This window comes from Plectropomus leopardus, chromosome 13 (assembly GCF_008729295.1).
Source record: "Plectropomus leopardus isolate mb chromosome 13, YSFRI_Pleo_2.0, whole genome shotgun sequence".
Classification (NCBI taxonomy): Eukaryota; Metazoa; Chordata; class Actinopteri; order Perciformes; family Serranidae; genus Plectropomus; species Plectropomus leopardus.
The window spans coordinates 18,733,719-18,758,682 of NC_056475.1; the positions used below are offsets into that span (position 1 = coordinate 18,733,719).

General features: G+C 39.4%; 1 protein-coding gene across 7 annotated transcripts in view; it reads left to right on the forward strand.

Moving 5' to 3' along the window:
• fryb (furry homolog b (Drosophila)) overlaps positions 1-24,964 on the forward strand; it is a 72,674-nt gene that overhangs the window by 12,699 nt on the left and 35,011 nt on the right. For 4 of the 7 annotated variants that reach the window (XM_042499054.1, XM_042499050.1, XM_042499052.1 and 1 more), the window contains exons 2-12: positions 12,330-12,523; positions 14,740-14,793; positions 14,900-15,039; positions 15,792-15,882; positions 16,372-16,451; positions 16,658-16,738; positions 19,267-19,435; positions 19,771-19,863; positions 20,423-20,521; positions 22,971-23,072; positions 24,442-24,545. In XM_042499054.1, coding sequence (XP_042354988.1) covers positions 12,404-12,523; positions 14,740-14,793; positions 14,900-15,039; positions 15,792-15,882; positions 16,372-16,451; positions 16,658-16,738; positions 19,267-19,435; positions 19,771-19,863; positions 20,423-20,521; positions 22,971-23,072; positions 24,442-24,545 — 1,133 coding nt within the window. In that variant the 5' untranslated portion in view covers positions 12,330-12,403. Of the gene's footprint in view, positions 1-5,317; positions 5,608-9,526; positions 10,403-12,329; positions 12,524-14,739; positions 14,794-14,899; positions 15,040-15,791; positions 15,883-16,371; positions 16,452-16,657; positions 16,739-19,266; positions 19,436-19,770; positions 19,864-20,422; positions 20,522-22,970; positions 23,073-24,441; positions 24,546-24,964 lie in introns of those variants that run through there. The other 3 variants (XM_042499055.1, XM_042499056.1, XM_042499053.1) reach the window with 2 other exon arrangements.

The window sequence follows — 24,964 nt, forward strand, 5'->3', positions numbered from 1 at the left end:
TTCATCCCCTACTTAAGTTCCCAAAGTTAACACTGCTGATGAACTTATTGCAGTTGAACATGATTGCCTAAATGTGCCTAAACTTGTAACCTTTTAGTTACAGGGTGCATCCTTTTATCTGTGAGACTTGCCCTCTATCCCTGTGTACTCCTAGAAATTACAATAGTATCATCTGATCTCTCAATGGACAAACAGATCCAGTTTTTCTGTCTATTCTTGGAAAACCAAAGCCAGGTCAAAAGGAGGCCTCACACTTTCAGTTCATTTTCACTCATTAAATTTTAGGGGATGCTATTATCCAGAGTGAACCAAAGTTACAGTCATAACAGAATAATCTTTTATTCTCAGGTCACCTACGTTACCACAGACAATAGTTAGGACGGAGCGGTGAAGAAGGACTTGTCAAGTGTGTCTTTACATTAAACCTATTAGAATAAAAGGATCATGTCATGGAGACGTGAAAGTGAAAGTCAGGAAAGTTGAATTTCAGGATAATGGCATATATGAACAAGCAGAGCAGAGGGGTTTTGGGAGTCATTTTGTATGGGTCTGGATTTTGCAGTGGAATTCGGCTGAACTTCAAAAGAAGAGAGAAAAGTGGGCGTACGGTGAGGTGGTGCCTGTGTAACAAAATACCACCTGCACAAACATGTCTTTCAGGAAAAATTAACTCCTCAATAAATGAGTGTGTTAGATCCTAGAATTCAAATTGTCGGCCTAAGAAATGCGGTGTAATTGAATGTTATTGGTCTTCTTTGCTGTGATAATGTGCATGACTGAAGCTTTGATGTTGGGGAGACAGGTATGTGTGGCATGAAAACTACTGACACATTCTTTAGAGGAGTTATCTATTTGATCAACCCAGCTGTGTCAAGGAGACACTGCTGTGTGAACTGTGGCCCTCAAACAGTCCCTCTATTATTGTGTGTGGCTATTTTGTGTGTGTGTGTGCGTGTGTGTAAATTTGTGTACTCATCTGCTTATGATAAGCCTATTGACATGAGCACATGTCAGATGAATATATGAGAAAGACAGATAAGTTTAGTAATGCTGTTTCTTGTTTAACACAGAGTTCCAAAAGTCATGGAATACCTGGAAAGTCGTTGAAATCTTTTTTTTCCAGGCCTTGAAAAGTAATGGAATTACTCAAATTCATGAAAGTTAAGGAAAAGTCATCGAACTTTGCTTGTAATGAAATTAATTGTTGCGTTGTTACCTTCAATTTAATGTAACGTAACAGCGAATTTATTTTCTGTTGACATAATGTATCTCTAATATGCGCCACTTTTGGAAAATGTTTTGTGTACGCTTTTTATTTGTGGAATTAACACGTAGGGTCATGAATCCAAAAGTTTACATACATATACCATGCCCCACTACTACTTTAAAGTTGTACTGCATTTTTGAGATGGAGCAATGTTTGTGTGAATGGTCATAGAGGTCATAGTTTAATTGTGGATCCTTGAAATTTGATTTCCTGCATGTTGCTGGCCTGTCAGACTCTAGTGATTCCCTTAACCCATTTATAAACAAACACTCGATGTTAATCATGTTGTCATATTGCTCATTACTAATGCAATACAAGTTGGATTTAGCGCCATGAATCTGTCAGCACAGGTTGCTGATGTCGGCAACATTTTGGTTTGCCAGTGCATGTCAGAATGACAAATGCTGGTTCAACCAGTTTGCATAAAATCAAACCAGTTTGAGCTCAGAATGGACTTACAAAACTGGAAAATCAACCCAACGCTACCATTTTCTGACATTAGACCAAATGTTTAAATGAATGATCAAGTAAAACAAAAAATCTAATTGAAAGATGTACTCCTGGGAATACCTGTCTCTCTTTTCTACTGTTCACTAAGCTGTGACAGTAAAATATCATTTTTTTCTTCTCTCCTATTAACAAAGATAAGCCATGTACAAACATTCAGGTTGCAGCCTCTCATTGTTAGCAGGGCTGACCGCCACTTTCACCAGTTTGTCATCATCACAGTTCATATTGGCTGTCACCAAGTAACGTTAATTCCACGAGTAAGTTGACATCAGGCCAAAATAAAACTTGGCTGTTGTCGACTGTTTAGCTCTCTGCAAGCTGGTGTCTGCACCCTGCCAAAGATTGTTTATGAGGTAAAAGACGCATCACTCTGTAACACCATTGAAAAACCATGTGTATCTGTAGTTACAACAACTCCATCAGAGTAATATGTCTTCTGTCTAGCTAATCCCATTATGTGAATTTCAAGAATTCTTCCAGCTGTAAACTGTTATTCATATCATGTGGATAATTTAAGCGTATCTGCATTTGAATCAATATCTTCAGTATATAGTAGCTCATGCAAAATATGGTGGGCTGATATTAGAAGGCTATGTTCATTATTTCAGTGTGTCAATTACATATTTAATCAACATTTAGTCAAATTTAAGTACTGTATGAGACTTCCTATCAGCAGATAACAGATGATTAAGGACTCGTAATATTGGGATTTGGGCCAAAAACTTGATCAGGACGTCCCTGCAAAAAATGTGCATATGTGTGCATATGTGTGCGTGTGTGTGTGTGTGTGTGTGTGTGTGTGGAGGAGTCACATTCCAACAGCTGGCATGCCCAGGCCCCTGCTCAGAATGTGAGGAATCCCAGGACCTCTACAAGGGTGTGTGTGTGTGTGTGTGTGTGTGTGTGTATTTGATTTTCATATCTTTGACACAAGTTGCACTCCAACAAATGCTTTGCACTTTGCACACCTCTCTGTTCTCACAAAAAAAGCTAGTCTGCCTCACCAGCAACATTTCCACTCACGCAGAAATTACCTTTGTCATGTTTAGTTTGCCCATACGTAACAGCTAAAACCTCCTATAATCCCACAGCTGGCAGACGTAATTTAACCTAATGAGAAATGTGAGAAATAAGGTCAACAAACAATAATCCATGACATTTTCATGCTTTGTCTTGAGTAAGAAGAGATGAGGTCACAGTGGGTTGAGATAACACAGAACAAACCTTTGTCAAATATTCTTTAGTAACCATCTTTGAGCTCGGCTGCCCAGCGGAGGATACACACAGAAAAGTTGCAGCTGCAGTAGAACATTTGAAAAATAGATTACTTTTCTGTGATTATCAACTGGGCTGATTTGTCTTGATTCAGTAAGCACAGCAGGATAATACCAAGGCAAAAATTGTCACTTGCTGATACTATTTGGCCCAGGTCTATAATGAAGTAAGCAGAAGTTGCAGACAGGAATAGGCCTGCAGTGGCTCTCTGCTATATTTCTCCTCCTCTGAGATTAGACTGTAATTGTCTGTTAATGTGAACCAGGCCATTCTGTGCTTGGTAGCTCTCCTGTGAACTGCGGCTTTGCACGATACTGTATCTTATGCACTTTTTGCTCCGCCCAACCCCCCTTCCTCTGTTCACCCACCCTCGCCTGTTCACATGTCCTGTGGCACTTCCGCAGTTCATCCAGGGAATTACATGATGACCCTAATTATCCACTTGTACTTCCACTCTTGGTCACCCAACCATAGCATCATTGCCGTGATGGCCATCATACCTTTCTGCTTGGACAGAAAACTGTGAGGATAGCCAAGGGAATATGTGACTGTTTAAGGTGGAGGGAGTGGATTTATCTCTCTTACAGTTGTCTATTTGTCAGAAACTGTACTTTAACTCTTTAAATGATTTGTCAAGAATGTAACCACAACAGTAGGGTAGAAGGTTAATATCAGCCACAAGCAAAGTTTTGGCAAATGTTGGTGTTGGCTCACATAGTAATTTAGGGCGGGAGGTAACAAATTAAAAATAGTTGGGGTGGTAAATGTTAGGTAATGGATGTTTTGTCAAGAAATCCCATAACTACTTTTTTTTCACAAAAATCTTTCGAGAAAAGGTTAATGCTACAGCATTATCTTGTGTGAGTCCCTTCTACCATTCTGTGTCACCTCTTTAAATATGGATGTTTTTTGTTGGTCTGTAGATGCAGTGCAGGTGAAACTCTTCATGGGATCATTTCTTTCTCAACAGCATCAAGTCTGTGTCACTCACGGCACGGGTTGAATCATTGATCTGATCAAAATCAAAAAGGGTGATGAGAGGAGGAGCTGCTGCAGAGGCAGTGAATGCAAATTTTTAGAGCCAGCGCAATTTGTAATATGTTTACTTAGGGTTAATTTGACAGTTTCCCTTTCATTGCGCATGGCATTTTAGTGCTCCAGCTGTGCCCAGATTATGCTCTGCACACTAAGGGTGTGGTGCAGTGCATAACTGAATGGTATATTTATTCCAATAATGGTCCAGCTCCAAAAATAAAAAAATCAATTCATGGTTGCAGATGTTTTAATCATTGCAGGCCACCAAAATAAACAAATGCGTGGGAAATCCTGTCTTTGGTCATTTGTAAAATTACTTATGTTTCTGGAAGTGAAGCAACATTAAGGTGCATCACTAGCAGACATTTGTTGACTTGACATTTGATGCAAATGCTCCTCCCTTGTTCTATATATATTTATTTATATATACATACACATAAAACTCAGGAAACAAGTAGTAATAACAAAATAAGTATGGAATCATTTCATGCCTTTTCATTAATTAAATTAATTTCATTTATTTTTTGTATCTAATTATCAAGAGTAGTATTAATTAGAGTATAAATAAGTATCTGTCTTGATAAGCAGTATCAGTATCATGAAAATCCACCACACTCAGGAATCAACTAGAAGTAGTATTCATGCTGTACACACTTCAAACTTAGTTAGAATATATGTGCAGTGTGGAGTTGGAAACATTTGAGGCATTGATGGCATTGCCCAGTTATTATTCCTGGCTATTCATTGGTGCTGCCTGCCTAGTAGTGCATCTCTTGGCTCTCATTGGTTGAGGCAGGCTTGTAGCATGCTCAGTCAGCACTTACTGCGAGATAGACATGGAAAACATTTATCTAAAAACATTGCTTTTCTGCCCTCTGTCTCTTTCACCTTAATTACCCCAGTATCCCTCCTCCTTCTGCCTCTTCATTCCCATCTTCCCTCCCTCTATTTTCTGCCACCCCCCTCCCTTGCAGTACTATCTACTGTATGTTTTTCCACCCCCCCTTTCGCTCTCTCGCCCTCTCTCTCTCTCTCTCTGTCTTTCCTCTAAGAGGATTGGCTGCCTGCATCTACCAACATCTGTGTATCACTGTCCTGAGAGAGCAAAACAGAGAGGGGATGGGGGGTGTTAGCCAGCAAGATAGCAACACAGAGCGCAGGCGAGGCTGAGTGGCGCTCTCCTTTTCCTCCTCTTTGACGCACACACACACACACTCTTTTTTTTTTGTACACGGCACGCAGGCACACACACAAACAAACACACACACTCAGCAGCAGACAGCCGCAACATCCGCATCGCTGGCTGCCCACCCGCATCCCTCTCTCCCAGTCGTTCTCTGACGGAGCGCACTCCTCTTTCTCTCACTTGCTCTGTCCGCAACGCCTCATCCTGCCGTCCTGTCCTCCCTCTGCTGTCTGTCACCGTGGCGACATATCCTCTGCAGCCATGGCGACCAGCCAGCAGGATTCAGGCTTCTTTGACATCAGCATCAAGTCTCTGCTCAAGTCCTTAGGAGGGAGTGAGTACAGCTAACACATCACAGTTGTTGTCGCTGGTATGCCCAAACAAATCCGTGATGCGGCTTGCCCTCGTATCCGACCGACTAATTGTCAGTAGATCCTGCAGTGTACAGACTATGCTTATTTTGTTTGTGTATCTGTGTGTGTATGTGTGTGTGTGTGTGTGTGTGTGTGTGTGTGTGTGTGTGTGTGTGTGTGTGTGTTGGAGTGGATGAGGCAGCATGCAGCATGATCCACACTGTCAATATTTGGCAATGTTACGTAATGGAATAATGGAAGACAAGGGGTTGAGAGAGAGAGAACTGCTCCAGGGTTAATGGAGGGTAAATCTGGCTCCTCAGCAGTTTTCTATATAAATTATACAGCACATTACTCAGCGAAAGAAGAACTCAGTCTTTGACTTTGTTGCAATCTTTGTGCTCAGCACTGAAACGGAGTTTTGTTAAAAAAAAACTGTCAAGCTCAACAAAATGTTGAGCTTGTCAAAATGTTGACATGCGTTATCATTCAGTCAGCCCTACTACAGGTGCTGTTTACGGTCCAAAAAACGTGAATCCTTTAATCAGCTCCTCAGTCAGTGAGTCAGTGTTTACCAAACGGAAGGTAAAGATAGTGCATGTAACTGAGGCAGTCTGGGACGGACGCCCAGCCGCATTGTCCCAGACTGTCACCAACTGGACATACTGTACTTTTTTTACCACTTTAAGCTATGGGCTCATGAACCTGAGACATTACAGTAAGCAGAAAGCACTGCCATATTATTTTACCCCTGGGACTTTAATATAGTCATCACCATGCGGCCTGGAGTATACCTTTACAGTAACATCGATGTTTTCTTGATATAGAGGATGCAGAGATCAACCAGCAGGCTCGACTGTCGTATTTCATATATTGACTGAACACTGCTTGTGTTAGCTTTTTAATTTTATTTTACATAAACGTTTGTGCACTTTTTTGAGTACTTTAACAGTTATATGGATGCCCCTCTGCTCTGTTACCTGTGTGCCCCTTAGACACTATAAAAATGTTCTGGTTTGTGTGTGTGTGTGTGTGTGTGTGCTTGTGCTGGGGGGGTTTAGCAGTATAACCACGTAGAGCTCATATTTTAGGCGTGTGCTGAAGGTTACTGTCAGCGGGGGTTATTTTGGTGTAAGGGTTACAGAGGAATTGCAGGGGATGTGTTGATGGCTTCCCCCCTCACGCATTTATGTGTGTGATGTAATAACAAAAGAAATCACAGGGACCAGCATGAGATAGCGTGTGTGTTTCTTCATTTAAACTCTGGCTTGTTAGATCTATTTGACCAAATTCAGTCATGTAGGTTTGTCTGCTCCAAAGTCATTATGATGAAGGCAGTCAGAACGATTGAAACAGGCTTGATAAATCTAAGTTACATTTGTGATTTCAAGCAGTTAAAGTACTTGAAATAGCTAGGTAAATAGCTGACCTCATCAAGTTCAGCTTGCCATCTCATGCCAGCCATACTGAAATAATCGTGTGTAGACTTTTATCAACTATGCTAACACACAGAAGCTAGTTAAAAGAACAACCCTGAATCCAAATGTAAACAAAAAGGGTCAATATGAAAACACAGTAAACTGTAAAGTTATTATGATTCTGCAATTTGTTCATGTCTGCGATCTCGGTCAGCACATGGCTAGAGGAGGCCTTTTTGAAATTATAATCATTACAAAACACACAATTGTCAAACTCTTCGATTATACATGTGACTAGATCTGTGATTTAAGCGCACAGATTTACCACTTAAGGCTGTCATAACTAACCGACTGAAAGACCAACAGTTACACAATGAAAATGCCAGGATACATTAATCACACGCAATGAGAGTTTGTCAGCTGCCTTCTCTGACAACATACAGGTTTAGTTCTGCTAGGTCTTGTCGAGGGCAGTCGGTGTGTTTTTTATGGTAATTGTGTGCGCTTTTAAAAGTGACTCATCGCAATCCACTTTACTTAGACTCTGCCAACAAACTGTACAAGCTGTACTGGAGTGATTTGTTCTTTTACAAGCCAAGAAAAGCCATTGTAATGCTTAACCAGCCCATGTTAACATCCAGGCCTTTATTTTAACCTCCATATGACGACTTATGTTTGAAAGCTGTGTTCTTTATGTGTCAGGGTGTGTACATGTGTGTTATCACGATAGTCATGATTCATCACTTCAGTACGCTTGTTAGTGGTATGACGTGATGGATGACAGTAAACCTGAATATTGATGTAAAGTTGTCTTTAGATCAGGCCTGCAACTTACAATGTTTTGTTTTTTTTGTGATCAGCTTTTTTGTTCTTTTCCATCTGATATATAAACTCAAAGCATAATGAAAATAACAACAATACAATACAAAACAAGTACACCCCGTTTCCACCCCATCCGGTACCCAAGGATCTCTTTAGAATATTTTGAGGACACATGGATCCATAATTTTGCATAATGTATGTAGAAATGGTTATTCTACATTATTCCTTGATTTTATCTGCCCTCACTTTCAAGCTGAGATAGCACCAGCATCACACACTCTCGCCACTGATAGCTCCATATTATTTCATTTCAATATATATGTTAATCCACTGAGCCTTTGTAACTGTATGAGGAGATTTCTGTTGTAAAGCAAGAATCTTTTTTGGCAGCATTGATCAAAACATTGATTCAAACATGTTAATTCTAATGAGGACGAATCAATTAAAAGCAGCACATTGGATACCATAACTACAACTACATCCAGGACATCAGATAGAGTAGCACACGCCGCAAAAAATTCTCACTAACTTTGTTTTTGTCAGTTCATCTGTGTATTATCTTCTTGATCTATTAATCATTTTGTCGGGAAAAAATGTAGAAAATAGTGAAAAATTACCATTAAAATTTCCCAGAGTCCAGGATGATGTCATATTTTGTCCAACCAACAATTCAAGACTCAAATTATTAATTTTGCAATTGTGTATGACAAAAAAAAAATGTGAAAAGCTCTCTTTTTAGAAGCTGGAATCAGGGAATGTTTGTTTTTCTTTCAAATGTGACTAAAACAGAACAAATTTTATGTCCATCGACTAATAATTTAATTGACCTATGCCTGTAGATATTTTCTTTATATGCTCCCTGTCTCCTCTGCATCATCTCCTCTGTTACTCTTCTTTTTTGGCATATTTATATCTACCTATTTCTATCTTTCTATCTGTCTGTCTGATTCTGTCTTTCTGTCTTTCTTTTTCTTTCTGTCTCGCTCAACAGAGTATCTTAAATACACCTTTTATGGTATGAAATTTAATTCAACCAAGGTAGACTTGTATTGACTAGACATGGCAGATTTCTGCTGATTCATCTCTTAACATGCTGACTCATGCAAATTTCTACGAGGGTCCCGGGAAGCGCTCTGGTGCGCTCCATCGACAGCTTTATTGGACACCATTACGTCTTCCTTCTCTCATTTCTTCTCCCCACTGACATGCAAAAGGCCCCCCCCAAACACAAGCATGTACACATTCATACACACACACACACACACCTTAAATTCATGTCACAGAGAAGCTTTACCGGATTAGCTCTGTTTAGAGTCGACCTTGCATTCACTGAATTAAATCAGTGCCATTTGCTCTGTAGTTTAATCACATTACTTAGTTTTCCTGATTTGTCACCGTTTGCCCCGCAAAACTTTTGCTTAAATGCGTACATGTTTTTGTGTGTGTCTGTGTGAGTTGTGTGTGTTTGCATGTGTGTGCACTTGTGTATGAGTAGGGGTCAGTGGGAGTGGTGGGTATGTAAGAGATTGACCTCCAGTGCTCTATATATAGCGCCTCCCTCCTCCCCTCGCCTCTCTCTCGGGGCAGTGTTGAAATTCCAACCCAACTCTTCTGGTCAGATCTCCACAAGGAGCAGACTTTACTTAACTGCTACTGACAACTAAAGAACAGCCACAGAGCAGCTCTCAAAGTAGCACTTTATTTCAACACAACTTTCCGATGCAAGGATTCCGAGGACACGGGAGCTGTCGTACCGCAAAGTGATGGCAGGCCGTCGTCGGAGCAGGAGCTAAAGTCGAAACTGATAGTTGGTCTTTAGGCTCATGTCGCTCTCAAGCATGGGGCCCTATGCAACCTCTGATCCACCCAAGCCTCTGCTGGAGCCGTACAGTGGAATATTTTTCGACCCCTGTTGGTAGAGTTCACTCACGACGAAACAATTTGGCTCTGCTATTTCGAGAAGATACTTCTTTGACACCATCCCTTTCACTGTAATTGCAACGCTCGCAGCTTGTAGGCATCAAGTGGTCTTCATTTTGGTGGATTTAACCTGGCTATGGCTCTTCCGGTCTGTGGATACAGCATATCTGCCTGTTTCATTTGGATTGAATGTGGAATACAGCTGTCATGAGTTTTATCGCCTCAGGCACACGTCTTTCACTTTACCTGCCTTTCATTTTCTGAAGGATGGAGCTTCACACTTTTAGCTTTGGATAAACCTGCCGAGTGCCAAAACCAGACATGATTCTGATGTCTGTAGTTACTGTCATGGTGGAATAGTTGGATATTAAAGACTTCTTCTGTGCTGCTAATCTCCCCACAAGGAATTACTTTTATTTGTCAATCATGGGAGTTATATTCTTGTAGACTATTCAGCTACCCCTCTTCAGCCTTCTACCCTCTCCCAGCATCCCTCCCCTCCTCCATCCTCCTGTTTCTGCCCATTTTACCCATCCTTGTCCTTCTGTTTCTTGCACCATGGAAGTGCCAACTAAATGGAGCAGGGCTAGTGTCATCAGCTTCATCAAGGGCCTTGGTAAGCGTGCAGGCGTGTGTATGTGCGTGCGCATTCATGTTTGCCTCGTTTTGGTGCTCAGCTTTCACACAAACAGGTTGCTGTCTGAGGCCTGGGGGCCTGTCTCATCCGGGAATTACTGTTTACATCTCACCTCTTCAGTAAGGTCAGGTCACGTGGTCACAAAAGGTCAGTTAGACCTGACCTGAGTGGTTAGCTCACACAGACTATACAGCAACTTCTGGGAATTGCTCTGGTGAATTATTGCTTTGTTTTACCTTGGGGAAAGAAGTATTTTATGAACCTGGTTCTTGCATGTTTGGGGAATCAAATGTTTTTTCTTTCTTTGTTACAGCAGTTGTGAGCATTTTTTCTTAAACTGCATTGGTAACAATAGTCCTTAGTGGATGCACAATTTCCACAAAGTTTTGCTGAAGATTTTATAGTGCATAGTCACCGAGGCCGTGGAAATTTGCTTACAGTGATGAGTTGGTTCTATTTTGAGGGCATGCCAATATTCCTAGAAACGCCTGGCAGGAAATACCCTCTCCTTTACTATATCTCTCTGTCCGTCTGTTGTCTGTCTCTTACTCAAGCCCCTTCTAGACTCTAAACACTCCCTGTCTGTCTTTTTTCTGTCTGTTATCATTATGTCTTGCGAGAATTGATTGTGCCCAGTCTCCCTAATGATGTAATCAGAGGGGAGAAATGAAAACATGGACTGCCCAGTGAGATTGTGAGTCCATCTGTGTGCCTGGAAAGTGTGCCCTGTCAGAGTTTTGACCTTACAGAAAGAAATGATAATGTTCTGATGTGGACAAATTCTGTTTATTTGTTTAAGTAATAATAATAATTATAATAATATTTTTCATTTACATAGCACCAGAAACAGGAATGGGATACATAGGCCGCGATACAACAGAAAGCCAAACAGTCCTACTGGAAACAGGCGAGAAGAAACTAGGGTAGAGTTAGGATAAAATTATGAGGTTTATTGAAACAAGCAGCTGTATAGAAAGCATGACGGTCGGTGTCTCGGCGGTACAATGCAGGGAGGGTTCTTGCATGAAGATTGGCAGTTTGTATTGTAGCATTTGGACCTGCAGCAGTCATTGTGAAATACAACTCACTGAGACAATTAAGGTTCTTAAAAACCATTTACGTCAGAAATCTTAGCCCTTGTCGGAGTCGTAGCTCAGTCAATTCTGAATACACAGACATCATCCTCATATTTTTAGATTGGGTTCAACTTACATTTCATCTCTGAAGTCCATCATAAATAAACAGCTTTAAATCCGCTCAGAAATCACAGAGAAGACGCTCATTATGAATGCAGAGCTTTAAAAATCATCTCCCTTTTAAGTTTTCTTCAGTATGAAAGTATTCCAGTGATCTACATCCATAGATATATTGCAAACAGGAACTGCTAATAGATATTTGTGCACACATTTTGCCAAAAAGTAAACGACTTAAGTCTAAAAAGTGGCACTCAATGTATAAAAGGAGTTGGGCCAGTGTAAAAAAATCAAACAAGTCTGATAATAAGCCAAACATTGCACCAGACTGATTTATCAATTTTACCACTGGGTGTTGTAGTCAGGGCAGCTACTCCCAGGTGAAACAAAATGAATTTACAAATTTCAGCTTCAAATATAAAATTTTGCTATACTGAAGTATTTTTAGTTATATTTAAGACCAACTCTTCGATGCATTGTCACGAAACCCCCAAAGAAAACATGAACACAATGTGTGCTGTGCGCGCAACACCCCGCTTCATTTTGCTGTTGTTGTATTGAAATGCGCATGCCCATCTAAAAATGTAATAGTGGTTTTCCCCAGTTAATGAATATTAGGAATATTTTTTATTTTTATTTTTTTGGGGCGGAGGGGTGACACAGCAGACTTTGGAAACCCCTGACTTACTAAGTGACCTGTCCTGACTCTCCAGCCTCTCCAGTGGGACTGAAGCCCCCCCTCCCGCCAGTCAGTGGAACCTTGGGAGAGAGGAAGGGTCCTGTCGTCATGGCGCCTGTCAACGTGGACCCCGAGAGCAAGCCAGGAGAGTTTGTCCTAAAAAGCTTGTTTGCCAACTTCACCTTGCTCTCCGAACGCAAGATACGCATCATCATGGCAGAACCACTGGTGAGTGACTTTTCATCTGTATCTTGTTTTCTCATCCCGTCTCTCTCAGGTTACAGCATCGTTTAGGTTTACGTTTGATCTGATTATGTTATGCAGAGTGGCTTTTATGACAGTATATGTTCACTTATCTATTTTGTGCAGAGGAAGTGATGCCTACAATGTGCCTCATTACTAAATAATATATCCTCAGCATTCTTGCTTAAGTATAATGTACCCTAATTCAGAAAAGGCCTTTAAAAAGTTTTGATATATGTTTTTTATGTATCTGCCTATTTATCTTTAGGGTCATATTTGAGCCTAGGTCTTTTTTTTTCTATGATTTCTCAGAGTGAACCAGTGAAAAACTCCTCTGTTCAAACCGTAAAGCTCTGTTTTACATATAAGCAAACCTAAATGGTGAATGTTAATACCTCATCTTTTTTTTTAGAAAGAACTAGATGTTTTCATTTGCGTCTCACAGTGAAACACACTGTAGCCTTTTTGCAGTCACTGATTGCTGGCAACTACCAAGGTCTTTGTGTTTCATCAGTAGTGCACAATGCTACAGTTTATTATATTGCCCTTTTCTCATATCTTTAACCTCTGATGCATCTCAGGTCCAGCTACAATTTGGTGACACCAACACAATTTTTATTTGAACAAAAAATAGTCATTTCCACATACGTTTTTAGTCTCGTCAAGCACCCAATGTTTGTTTTGAAATGAAAATAGAGTGGTGCAATTTCATCAGAGCAGATTCATTGTTTATCATGTAGATGCCTTCGATTCACATATTTGCGTCTTTTCTGCTTGCAGAAATAACCAAATATGTGTGACGCACTGTAACCGACACCAGAGTCTCTCATATTACCATTTGCATGTAATATGTGCCAGAATCTGCTTCTTCAGGTTTAGAGGATTTATCAGAGTTTATTTGGCTTTTCAAATAAATCCAAATGTCTACACACTAATGTACACTAATGTATAGTGGTATGTGGAGGTTCGGCCTTTTAGGGGTCAAAATTAGTCATGGGATGATGGCCCATAGCCACAAAAAGTTACTCAGTAGCCACCAAATATCCCATGTAGTTGGTCCTCTGTGGGAGATTAAGACTGTCTGTCTCAATAAGATTATTGGTCAAAATAAAGGTTAAATAAAAAAAAAATCCCACTCTGCGAGCCTTCGCTAAGGCAGTGTTACAGTTCCACCCCTGATTAACTCGTGCCGTTAAGTTCAACATTCTTCCAAAACAAGGAACTCGTCATCTGCACGCTGCTGATATGTCAGGGCTACTGAAGTACGGGTTTATTAAGCCTCCTAAAACTGCTAACGAGATCCCTACAGACGAACCTAAAACACATAAGACATACTATGACATAATTTAAAGGCAGTGAAAATTGAGAAGTGAGTGGAAGCAGGAGTTTAAATGGCTAGAGTAGGACACATCTAAGGACGTCATGTACTGTGGTGTTTCCTAGCAGACATGCATGACTCATGCATAATGCTTGAAGGGATGGAGAGCAAGCATTTATGAGACAGAGGCATGGAGAGGAGGCTAAGGTGCAAAAATAGACTTGAATAAGAGACTATGAGAGAATATATGCACCCTTTTTTTTTTACAAAGGTCTTGAGATTTCTATTTAAATAGCAGAATTAAATAAAAAATTCAATATCTTTTTTGAAGTATCAGTTAAGGAAGGCTGTGTTTAGTTGCATAAATGGCCTTTTCTGTATTATTTTTACACAAGTTTACGTTTGGACCTTTGCATAAAAATAGTGACATCTATCCCTTTTAACATCTTTTAACGTCTAGCCTTTTAGCGCAGTGTTTGTGTATGTTTGTGACACGTCAGGCTGAACACCTGGTGTTTCATGAAAGGACCATAACAAGATTAAAGCCTAAGCAGCGATTTTGATACCAAGTAATGAAATAGATTCTGTGCTTGTTGTAGGCACTTAACCAATGATCACATTTACGCTTAGCTGAAAATGCAACACCAACATAGGTTTGAAATGTCTTCAGTAGTTACAAACTATATATCTACGGGCTATACATGTTGGAAAAGCATTTTACACAGATTCAGATGATGTATTGACACGTTGGTCAGTCTAAGTTTTGTTTACAACAGTTTTTAGTCATTCAAGTTTCCTGTCTCAGAGTTTCAGAACAAAATGTCGACCTGTTCTTGTCTCTTTTGACATGGAGTCTTCCCTTCTTTCTGTCGTTATCTCGCAGGAGAAGCCACTGAACAAATCTCTGCAGAGAGGGGAGGACCCACAGTTTGACCAGGTGCGTGTACCTGACGTGAACACATCATACCTGTCCTGAAAAACCTTTTCCTCTGTCACTGTCTCTTGCTTACTTTCACCTGCTCTTCGTCCTTCTGTCTATATAGTTGATCAGCAGTATGAGTTCTCTAGCAGAGTACTGCCTGCCGTCTATCCTGAGGACTCTGTTTGATTGGTACAAGAGGCAGAATGGCCTGGAAGACGAGTCCCATGAATATCGACCAAGGGCAAACACCAAGTCAAAAAAGTGAGGGGACGCAAATGGCACACACATGTACTTATGTAACTCTTCTCTGCATCCACCTGAGATGTTGTTAGAGATCTGTAGGTCTGAATTGTCATGTACAGGTACAAAAAAATTAATGGTCAAAAAACAACAAGAACATAACCAAACCATCATGTCAGATGTACAAGACTTTTTCACAACAGTTTGAAGTTTTTTGACAACCTTACGTTACCTTTAGAGGCAATAAACAATAAGCAATAGTATCAAAGACTTAGGCCCCATTTATACCTTTACAGATATTTCTGAAAATAAATATTTTTCCTCTCTTTTTAAAGAGAAATTTCTGTCCATATGACTTTCATTTTACAAAATAGCTCTGTCACTAGACAGGATAAGGACACTAGAACTGTATTTAAACCTGCCAGACAAACAGCATTCAAACAAAAATTTAATACATTACTGTCATTAAATAAATACACACCTAAAGGACACAAGCACGACAACTGATCTAAACTGAAGGTGTTGTCCTCTTTGTATAACCTTGTGTCCAAATCTCAGACAAACTGCACATTGAGTATAAACAGCTACTTAGTGGACCAGATGGTGCCTACAATTAATTCATTAACAGAGTTTAATAGAAACAGATTCTCATATGTGACACATTTGGGTGCTGAGTACAGAGTTAAAAACACACTCTTATACAGAATCAACACTGTTTTAGTTAATTTTACAACTAATGTTTCTGTTTCTTTATTTCTGTCTGTGTGTTACAGTGATGAGCAACAGAAGGACTACTTATTGGAGCGGAGGGATCTGGCAATAGACTTCATTTTTTCTCTAGTGCTTATAGAAGTTTTGAAGCAGGTGAGTCTCAATTTACAGCTTGAATAATAATTCTGCGCTGTTGTGTGTCTCTTCAAAATTATTAGCTTGACTTGGTTTGACTTTTAAAAGAGACAAGTCTGTCTTCAACAATAATTAAGTCACCAAAAACAAATACACACTGGTAATGTACTGTTTGCCTTTGTTTGAATCCGTGAAAAGTTAGAAACAATCACAGGAAACTATTTGACACATTTCTTTGATTAACAACTTACTTGACATCAGTTTTCAGATGCAGTGTATCCCACCCTGCTCGTGTGAAACTGCAACTAAATTCAAGCAAATATAAAGAGTAATTTGCATATTTTTGATCCAGTCAAGAATATGCAAATATATTGCACACCAAACTCCCCAGAAAGAGCAGAAAACATAGAACTAGCACATTTTATTTGGGCATGTTGCTTTGATTAAATGTTCAGAGGGATAAGACTGAATATGGAACAAAATGACAACTTTTTTTTCTCAATTCAGATCCCCCTCCATCCTCTTTTGGATGGACTCATCCAAGAAGTTATTAACCTGACCTTCAAGCACTTCAAATACAAAGAAGGGTAAGACTGATCACCTGCAGAAACACAAATCATTTACAAGGATGCATCAAATTTAAACAGTTTAAAGTTTCACTGCAATCTACACATGCAGTTTTGACATATGCATGCATTTATGCAATTTACAAATAAGAAATGTATTTACTGTTATCACAGTTTGGCACAGCACTATAGGTTTACTAGGTTTATTTTTTGTGTTTCTTTCTCAGGTATCTGGGACCCAACACAGGCAACATGCACATAGTGGCTGACCTCTATGCTGAAGTCGTTGGAGTTGTTGCTCAGTCCAGGTACTGCATGTGTTTGTGTGTGAATATGTATATGTTTGTATGTCAGTGGGGGTTAATTGTATCTGTTGACACAAAGTTTCGGGTACTGTTTGTCGTAAATGTTTTGTAAGTTTTGTTTTGCCACATACCCATATAGGTAAAAATCTCTGTAAAAGGTATTCCCGAGGTTCATAAAGTATCTCAGATGCAGCTGAAGTAATTGTATTTACAGTCATTCAGAATACTACAATTGCCCTTGTTTTTGTGCCACTTTTCACAATGAATGTGTGGCAATTCCTTAAATATCTGTAATTCTGTTTTGTTTTGTTTTTGGTGATCAAATTTTTGTTTGGTTTTTCACATAAAGATCATTGTACACAAAGGTAGAAGAAGAAAGGTAGATTTATTGGTCATTTTTTAAATCAAGTTTAAAAAAACACAATTATTTTTGTCCTTGATCCTGCTACATCTACATATAATTTCAATGACATCAACATTTCAAAAGTTCAGACAAAAGAACCGGTAACATTTAAGCTTATGAATATTATGGTTGATGAGTTGATATGGGATCATTCAAATGAAGATGACTGTGAATCAGTTGAATCAATTATTTTAACCCAGCCCTAATAAATGAATAAATTAAAATACTAAAATTAAAATAATATAAATATATTAAAAACACACCAGATTATAATTTGGTTTTACATGTGGATTTATTTATTTTTAAGGTACAAAATTAAATTCTTCATGTCTTACCCTCAGTAAAAGCAAAATTTGCAAGCCAGGATGTGCCGCAGCTATGTGCTGATTTGTCCGTAAAATCACTGTGTAGTTACAGTACCTACCTGTCCTCCTCTTGACCCCTTTTTAAATAGAAACTGCAATTACAAAGGCTGTCCCTGTGTTTTGAGTGCAAGTGAATGAAAAACAAATGCCCGTGTTTCCCTGTGTGATGGCAGTCTGGATTTGTGTGTGTGTTGGTAAATACCAGTGCATGTGTGTGTTTGATGGCAACTGAGGATAATGACCCTTCAGATCATGGTCCTCCGTCTGTGTAATGTTGTGTGTGATGAGGGATGAGGACTGTTCCCATTTTCCAGGGGGTTATTACTTTGATGGAGGAGGTTCACAGGGCGGCTCAGTCCCTGCTGTCACACACACACACACACACACACACACGCACACGCACACATTCTAGCTGAGCTTTCACATCATTTAACAGTCATCGATCTAATAATGGATCAAAGTCGGTACTTTTAGATCCAGCTAAGCAAATCCAGACTGTCTCATGAGTGGATGATGGATTTCCACTTGATTGAGAATCTTAGTTGATTCCTAACACCGTTTTCAGTCGTATTTATTTGTAGTACATTACTTACACACATGGCTTTGAAAAGGTTGAGTACACACTGGCAATAAACAATCTGGGCGCATACTTTATTTTTGGCATCATGTATGTGCTTTTCCAGCTTGGTTTGTGGATCACGGTGTTTATGTGTATCTTATTTAAAAACTCAGCACTAAACAGAAGGCCGACGACTGTTCCACTTACTTAACTGCCGTGGCAACCCCTGTGAAGCATGCAGAAGCACGCGCAAAAAAGCGCAAACGCCTGAAGAACAAGTGCACGCACACAACACATACACATTCCCTCCACATCACCCCTCCAGATGCCATTCTAAATATAGGCCTGCAGAGCCCTGTTGGTAAAATCTGTTTGGATGGTTGGCAAATACACAAGCACACACACCTATGCGCACATGCAAACAGGAGTAAGAGTTATAAGTCTAATTTAAACATAACATAATGGGCCTAATGCAAGGGATGATATACGAAAAAATATTCTCTTCAGTTTTGTATGTAGCCACGATTTGTTATTATTTTGTTAGTATGTTTGTTAGTAATCAGATTTCGATGATGTTTTACAGTAATTATAATGACTGGATTATTACATCCTAAGGCTAAAGAGATGCAGCTATACTTGATGCATTGATCCCAATTACTGTCTTTTCTTTTTTGTAATTAAAGTTTTTATTTATCTCAATGTAATTAAACAGACAATATTGTTATCTGTATTTATACAAGATTGCTACAAGAGTTAGAGATAAACCAAAAGAAAGTAAAATAAAATAAAATAAAATGCTTGTAGCAGTCCAATTGAATCCACACACAAAAAGTTAAGATTGTTCCCTCAAGTTACCATCCCAAAAAAAGTCAGGTCTCAGACGCTCGATGTATTGTACCCATTTCTAAAGTAACCTTTTCCATCATGTAAATCTCCATGTCACATTTTGTCACAGTTATTTATGGTAGGACCCCAATTATTGTAATTTCACTGACTGTATGTCCCTCTGCTGACCAGTGCTGGAATGTAACTAAGTACATGAACTCAAGTACTGTACTGCATGAGACCCAGTATTTGCAAATAAACACATTATGTAACGCCACTAACTATGCCACCACTTAGCTGAGGCCTGGATATGAAAACATTTACTAAAACTCCAGAGAATAGAGCACCTGTTCACATCTGGCTGCCATTTCTACGACAGGTTCCCAGCAGTGAGGAAGAAGTTCATCTCCGAGCTGAAGGAGCTGAGACAGAAGGAGCAGAGCCCCTACGTCATCCAGTCCACCATCAGCCTCATCATGGGACTCAAGTTCTTCCGCATCAAAATGTACCCAGTGGAAGACTTTGAAGCCTCCTTCCAGTTCATGCAGGTAGAGCTAAAATCATTTCGTTGCCTGTTATTTAACAAGCCAACAGATTGTAAAGAGATTCTGGTTTAGGAGTGTTTACGCCTCGTGTCTCTGCATACATTCATGTCTGGAAGCATTTTAGTGCTCTCATAGAGACATACTTTTTACTACTTACAAGTTCCTCTGAAGTAATTAGGGGTTAAGTGCCTGGTTTATTGGCCCTTCGATGGCGAGAATGCTTCTTATTTCCTTCAGCCATAACATAACAGGAATTTTAACCTCTCGTACACAGAATTGATGTGCATATATTGTTTCTCTCCCTGTGTCTGACTCTCATTCTCTCTTCATGTCTTCAGGAGTGTGCGCAGTATTTCTTGGAAGTGAAGGATAAAGACATTAAACACTCATTAGCCGGACTCTTTGTGGAGATACTTGTACCTGTAGCTGCTGTAAGTGCATTTCATCTGACTTTTGAGAGCACCACTCACTGCTCTTTGGCTTTTTTTGATTCATTTTAATGCAGATTACATTTAAGTTGTTGTTTGTCTTTTAAAATAAAACTATCAGTCTTTTAGTTGGTGTAAATATACAGTGTTTATAGCTTGAGAATATCTAAATTTGAAGCTCATGAATATATATGTGTGTATACATATATTTAATGATGTAATGGCATAGTTTTTATTTCTAAATGGTGGTGGTGATAGGGGGCAAATATGAAGTGGTGGTTTTGGGGGGGAGCACTTAATTTCTTACATTATGCTCATTTTTTTCACCAATTTGTGCCTTCTCTGCATCCGTATATTGTGTAAATATTGATTATTTTGTCCATATAAAAGTCTGCTACGTCCATGTTTTTATTTAGGCAGACAAACACACATATTGTAAATATTGAGGGGGATGTAACAGATTATATGCTTATGTATGTCTGTCTGCATGCATCAAGAAGCATTGTTGATCTGATAAAAAACACTTTTCCGAACTAATCTTCCGTTCTGCCTCCTCCCCCAGACTGTGAAGAACGAGGTGAATGTGCCATGTCTTCGAAATTTCGTAGAAAGTTTGTATGATACCACACTGGACCTGTCCTCGAGAAAGAAACACTCTCTGGTAAGTTTCTCCCAGGATTCTGTTTCACGGCTGCTCATCTCTCTTCATTTCCTCTCCATTAACATCAATCAGTGAAAACACTTACTGTAACTCTGCAGCATGTGGGCTTTTATCTGTCCTTTGGAAGGAGACAGGAGTGCAGTGTCCAGTACACGGGCGAGTTTTTGTTGCAGAGACAGGTGGGCAGTGTCTGCCCACAGCAGGGAAAGAGGCAGGGGAATCAGCAAATTCAATGCAGTGCATCTCCCTTATTAAGATCATGGTCTCACATAAACAAGCATGCAATAAAATAACTCCCTTTTATTCCCTTTGTCACTGGCTTAAAGTTTGAACCATGAATGTTAATGGCTTTAAAGAACAGGCAACAATCTCTGACGCAGGATTACCAAAATGTAACTACATTCTTTCCTTCCCTAAAAATGTATTTTTGTGTGTAGTTTAATTGCCTACGTCTGATTTTCTTAGAACAAGTTAAAACAATAGCCAGACAACCAATTTAAAAACATTTTTTCAATGCAAATCAATTTATTTCAAGTAAACTGGGGTTTGGTTATGTGTATTTTAATGCGTTATCACCTCTTGTTTCAAGGTACAGACACTTATTTCTAAGATAAAGAAAATACAATTCCCACACTATGTACTATTACTTGCAATAAACTTTATTAGACAAACGTTTTGTTCTCAGACCTTCGTAAGATAAAGAACTGGTTTTAAAAAAGTGAGTTTTTAAGACTTGATAAGATGAACATTTTTTTGTCGTCCGCGATCACCTTGCAATATATATACAGTATCACGAGATCACACAAAAATCTCGTCAAGTAAGTAACGAGTTTGTGTTTGAACCAATCGGCATCCTGAGAGGAGCTACTAGAACTTATGGGCAGATTAGTTGTGTGAGACGACAGGGAGAGGCGGCTTTTGATCCAACGTGACAATGGAGGCTCCTGACGCCTAAGTTATATCAGAACTGGAGAGTATTCCTTCATTTAAAGTAAAAGCAAAAAACAGCACCGAAGGCTTTTCCCCACGGAAAAGATGTTTTTTACTTTTCTTCTGAATGGCCTGCAATAGACGGTTATAGGCAGATGGTTCATCCAATCACCTACCAAGAATTTTTCAAAGTGCCTGCCCTTCTCCAAACAGTCTCTAGTGATGGCTTCTCAGGTGGTTCTGTGTAACAAACCATCTGGTGCGTCAACTTAGCGCTGCAATGCTTGCTGAGGCAACGTTTCCGTTTAGTTTTCTTGTTAACGTTGCCCCACCTTTCAGTTGTATTCTTCAGCCATTTGATAGACAAATTGGATAACTAAACATGACATGAGGCTGCTGTGCTGCAATGTTCCTGGCTGCTGTTGATGTGTTATTTGTGATATGTGCACGGGTTCGTCCTGCTGTGACAGAGACTTGTGTCCTCAGGGCTGCAGACATGTCACCCGGCCATTATGCACGTTTCCTTTGTTAGATTCTCCACATACTCCGAGCAAACCATGCATTCAAGACTTGACACACCTCTGTGTTCACATACTGTATGCTTTTTTTCTTTTTCACTTTTTCCAAATGAGCAGTGCACAGGCATGCATGTGCACAAACAAACAATAAGCTGCCATGTCAGAGCAGAATGGACAGACATGATTGGAATGACAGTAATGTGGTGCATTTTTGTAATTGTCTTTCTTCGACATTGTGATCACCTTAGAGAGGAGACGCTGTAATGTGTGGGAGACAGATAACAAATACCAACTTTGAGGAGTGACGGTTAAATGATGTGCTCTTCAAACCTACTATTTCCATAACCATTCATGACAAGGGTGTATTCACGTCTAAGAATGATCTGCATGCAGACTTAAATGCCTTTACCAGATGATTGAACTGCCGAAACACCAAGTTCACATTCCTGTATGTGAACTTTATGTTGAAAGCTTTCTTTATGGTATTTTCCAAAAACATGTTGCTTTAACTCAGAAAATTCCAAAGTCTATAAATGAATTAACTTTTCTTTTGATCAATCGTCGTGGCAGGATAAAGCACAGAGGTTTTTTTTTTTTTTTTATAGTTTTTTAAATTGAATTAAATCTGGGGAGAAAGCCATAGATGACTGGAAAAAATTAATAATGACGGATTTATATGGCCTGAAACAGGTGGATCACGACTGTGAAAAGCTAAATATGAATTCATGCAACTGCCCATTGTTTTTAGATGATAAAGGAAGAGCTCAGAAATTAGATTTCAGCTTGGAATAAATTATTTTCAGACCTTTTATTGACTGACGTCACTCACAGATTTGAAGTCTAAAACCAGTTGTTTCGAAATAATGAGCTCCAAGCATTTAGAAAACTTGGGAGGTAGACGGCCTGAATACTTGATTTTGTATTTACATTCAATGAATGAACTTTGAATTTGAAGTGCTTGATGCAAATGTTTCCAATTTATGTCCTCTCTCCATTACCAGGCTCTGTATCCTCTGGTTACCTGCCTGCTGTGTGTCAGTCAGAAGCAGTTCTTCCTCAGCCGCTGGCACATTTTCCTCAACAACTGCCTCTCAAACCTCAAGGTCAGCCTCTCTGTCTATACCATGCAAATGCAAGAACTGCCATCGGAGATATTATCCAACTAAATAGGAAAGAGTCTCTGTCTGTATGTCTGTCTTTCGATTTTCTCAACAATCTTCATCCGATTGACTTCACACTTGGGGGGTATGTTGCTGAGAATCCAAAGAAGTGTACCAATGCTTTTTATGCACTCTGGTATTTTATTAACCCTTTGTACTGTTTTTTTTTTTTTTTTTTTTACTTTCCCTATAAATCATGAATCGTGAGCTTCAAAATATTAGTAGTTATTAGTAATTAGTTTTGAATAGAAACAGAAGACTTTGCAACTGCTATCATTAAGATTTATAGACTTTTGACGCATCCCACTCATACTTGAGTATTTCCATGCTGTGATTAATGCATGGATGGACACCTATATTCGTTGTTGTGGGGCGCAAACCTGACTATTTTCTTTTTTTTTTTCTCTTATTTTTTTAAACAAATTAATTCTGTTGACCCCCCCCCCCCCCCAGCCCCCACCCCAAATGTGGAGTATTTATTTCAAAAAGCTTGTGACTAAACCCATCTCCATTGGATCCTTTTAAAAACACAGTGTTTTTTCTAATTCCTGAAAAAATGCAATTTTGGAGATAGGAGGTTTGCGCCCGACAGCAGCGATATGTGGATCTGGATCCAAGCCAAACAACCCCACTGGCTTTCACAGTGAGCGCTTTTGTTCCTGGGAGTGGCTAAAACCATAAAATGTTTGTGTGAGTCTTTGCACAATTTTGACACGTATACTCAAGCCTTACTAGGGGGCACAACTATGTTCATGGCAGGTGTATTACTTAGGACCTAAGGAAGCACAGTGTTGAGTGTGAAGTTGTTTGGATGAGCATTTTCTAGAGAAAGTTCCCAGCAGCAATACTGGAGGCCAGGCTTTGCACGAGCTAATGTAAATCACTGGCAGTGTTATACTTGCACACAAAATCAGTGCAGTCTGTGCAATCGATTTCTGCCCTATGGGGTATGATTTTGACAAAGTGACAAACAGTACATGCACACAATACTGAGCGTCACACTACTGCACCAGCACTAATACCTCTTCAGCTATACAATCAGCCGTCAGTATGTGCTGCCTCGAGGGAAACACTGCAGGTTAAGAACATAGTGATTGATGGGGGCTCATAAAGATTTACTCTCAAGTGTGATTAATGATCACAATGTGTACTTAGAAAGCAGCGTATGCAGTGCATACAGTATATTATTACGCATCTGTAAGGTACAATGTATTAGGTGTCTCTGTTGTGCATTTTTGTAAGACAGGAGGTGTGTGAAATACTGCACCTGGTGAAACATAATAAGTTTTTGTTTGCACGTGCACGAATGCAGAATAAAGACCCCAAGATGGCCCGTGTGGCTTTGGAATCACTCTACCGCCTGCTGTGGGTCTACATGATCCGAATAAAGTGCGAGAGCAACACTGGAACACAGAGGTAAGAGCCACACGTCATTAGATTTCTCATCATGTAATATGTAGCGTTAAACTTTTTTAACATCAATATGTCTTTATTAAGTATATTGTGAAACCACACTATAATTACCATAAATAAATGAGGTTGAAAACTCCTTAGAAGCTCTTTAAATTTTTGATCTGTTTATGCTTCTTCCTTTGTGCTGCACCAACATTTGTGATTGAAAGGTTTTTAGCAGATTTCCTCAAAAACTCAACCCATTTATTAACTTTGTGAAATTCAGAGCATTGTTACGGTGTTGTTTGTTTAGTTTGGGAATTATTTTCTTAAAATTGAGATGGAAATGATTTAAAAAGAGATATGAAATGATTTTGCTGAGGTTTGTAACTTATATCACATTCCCTTCCCTCTTGCTTGTCTCCCTTGTCAATCTTTCCTCC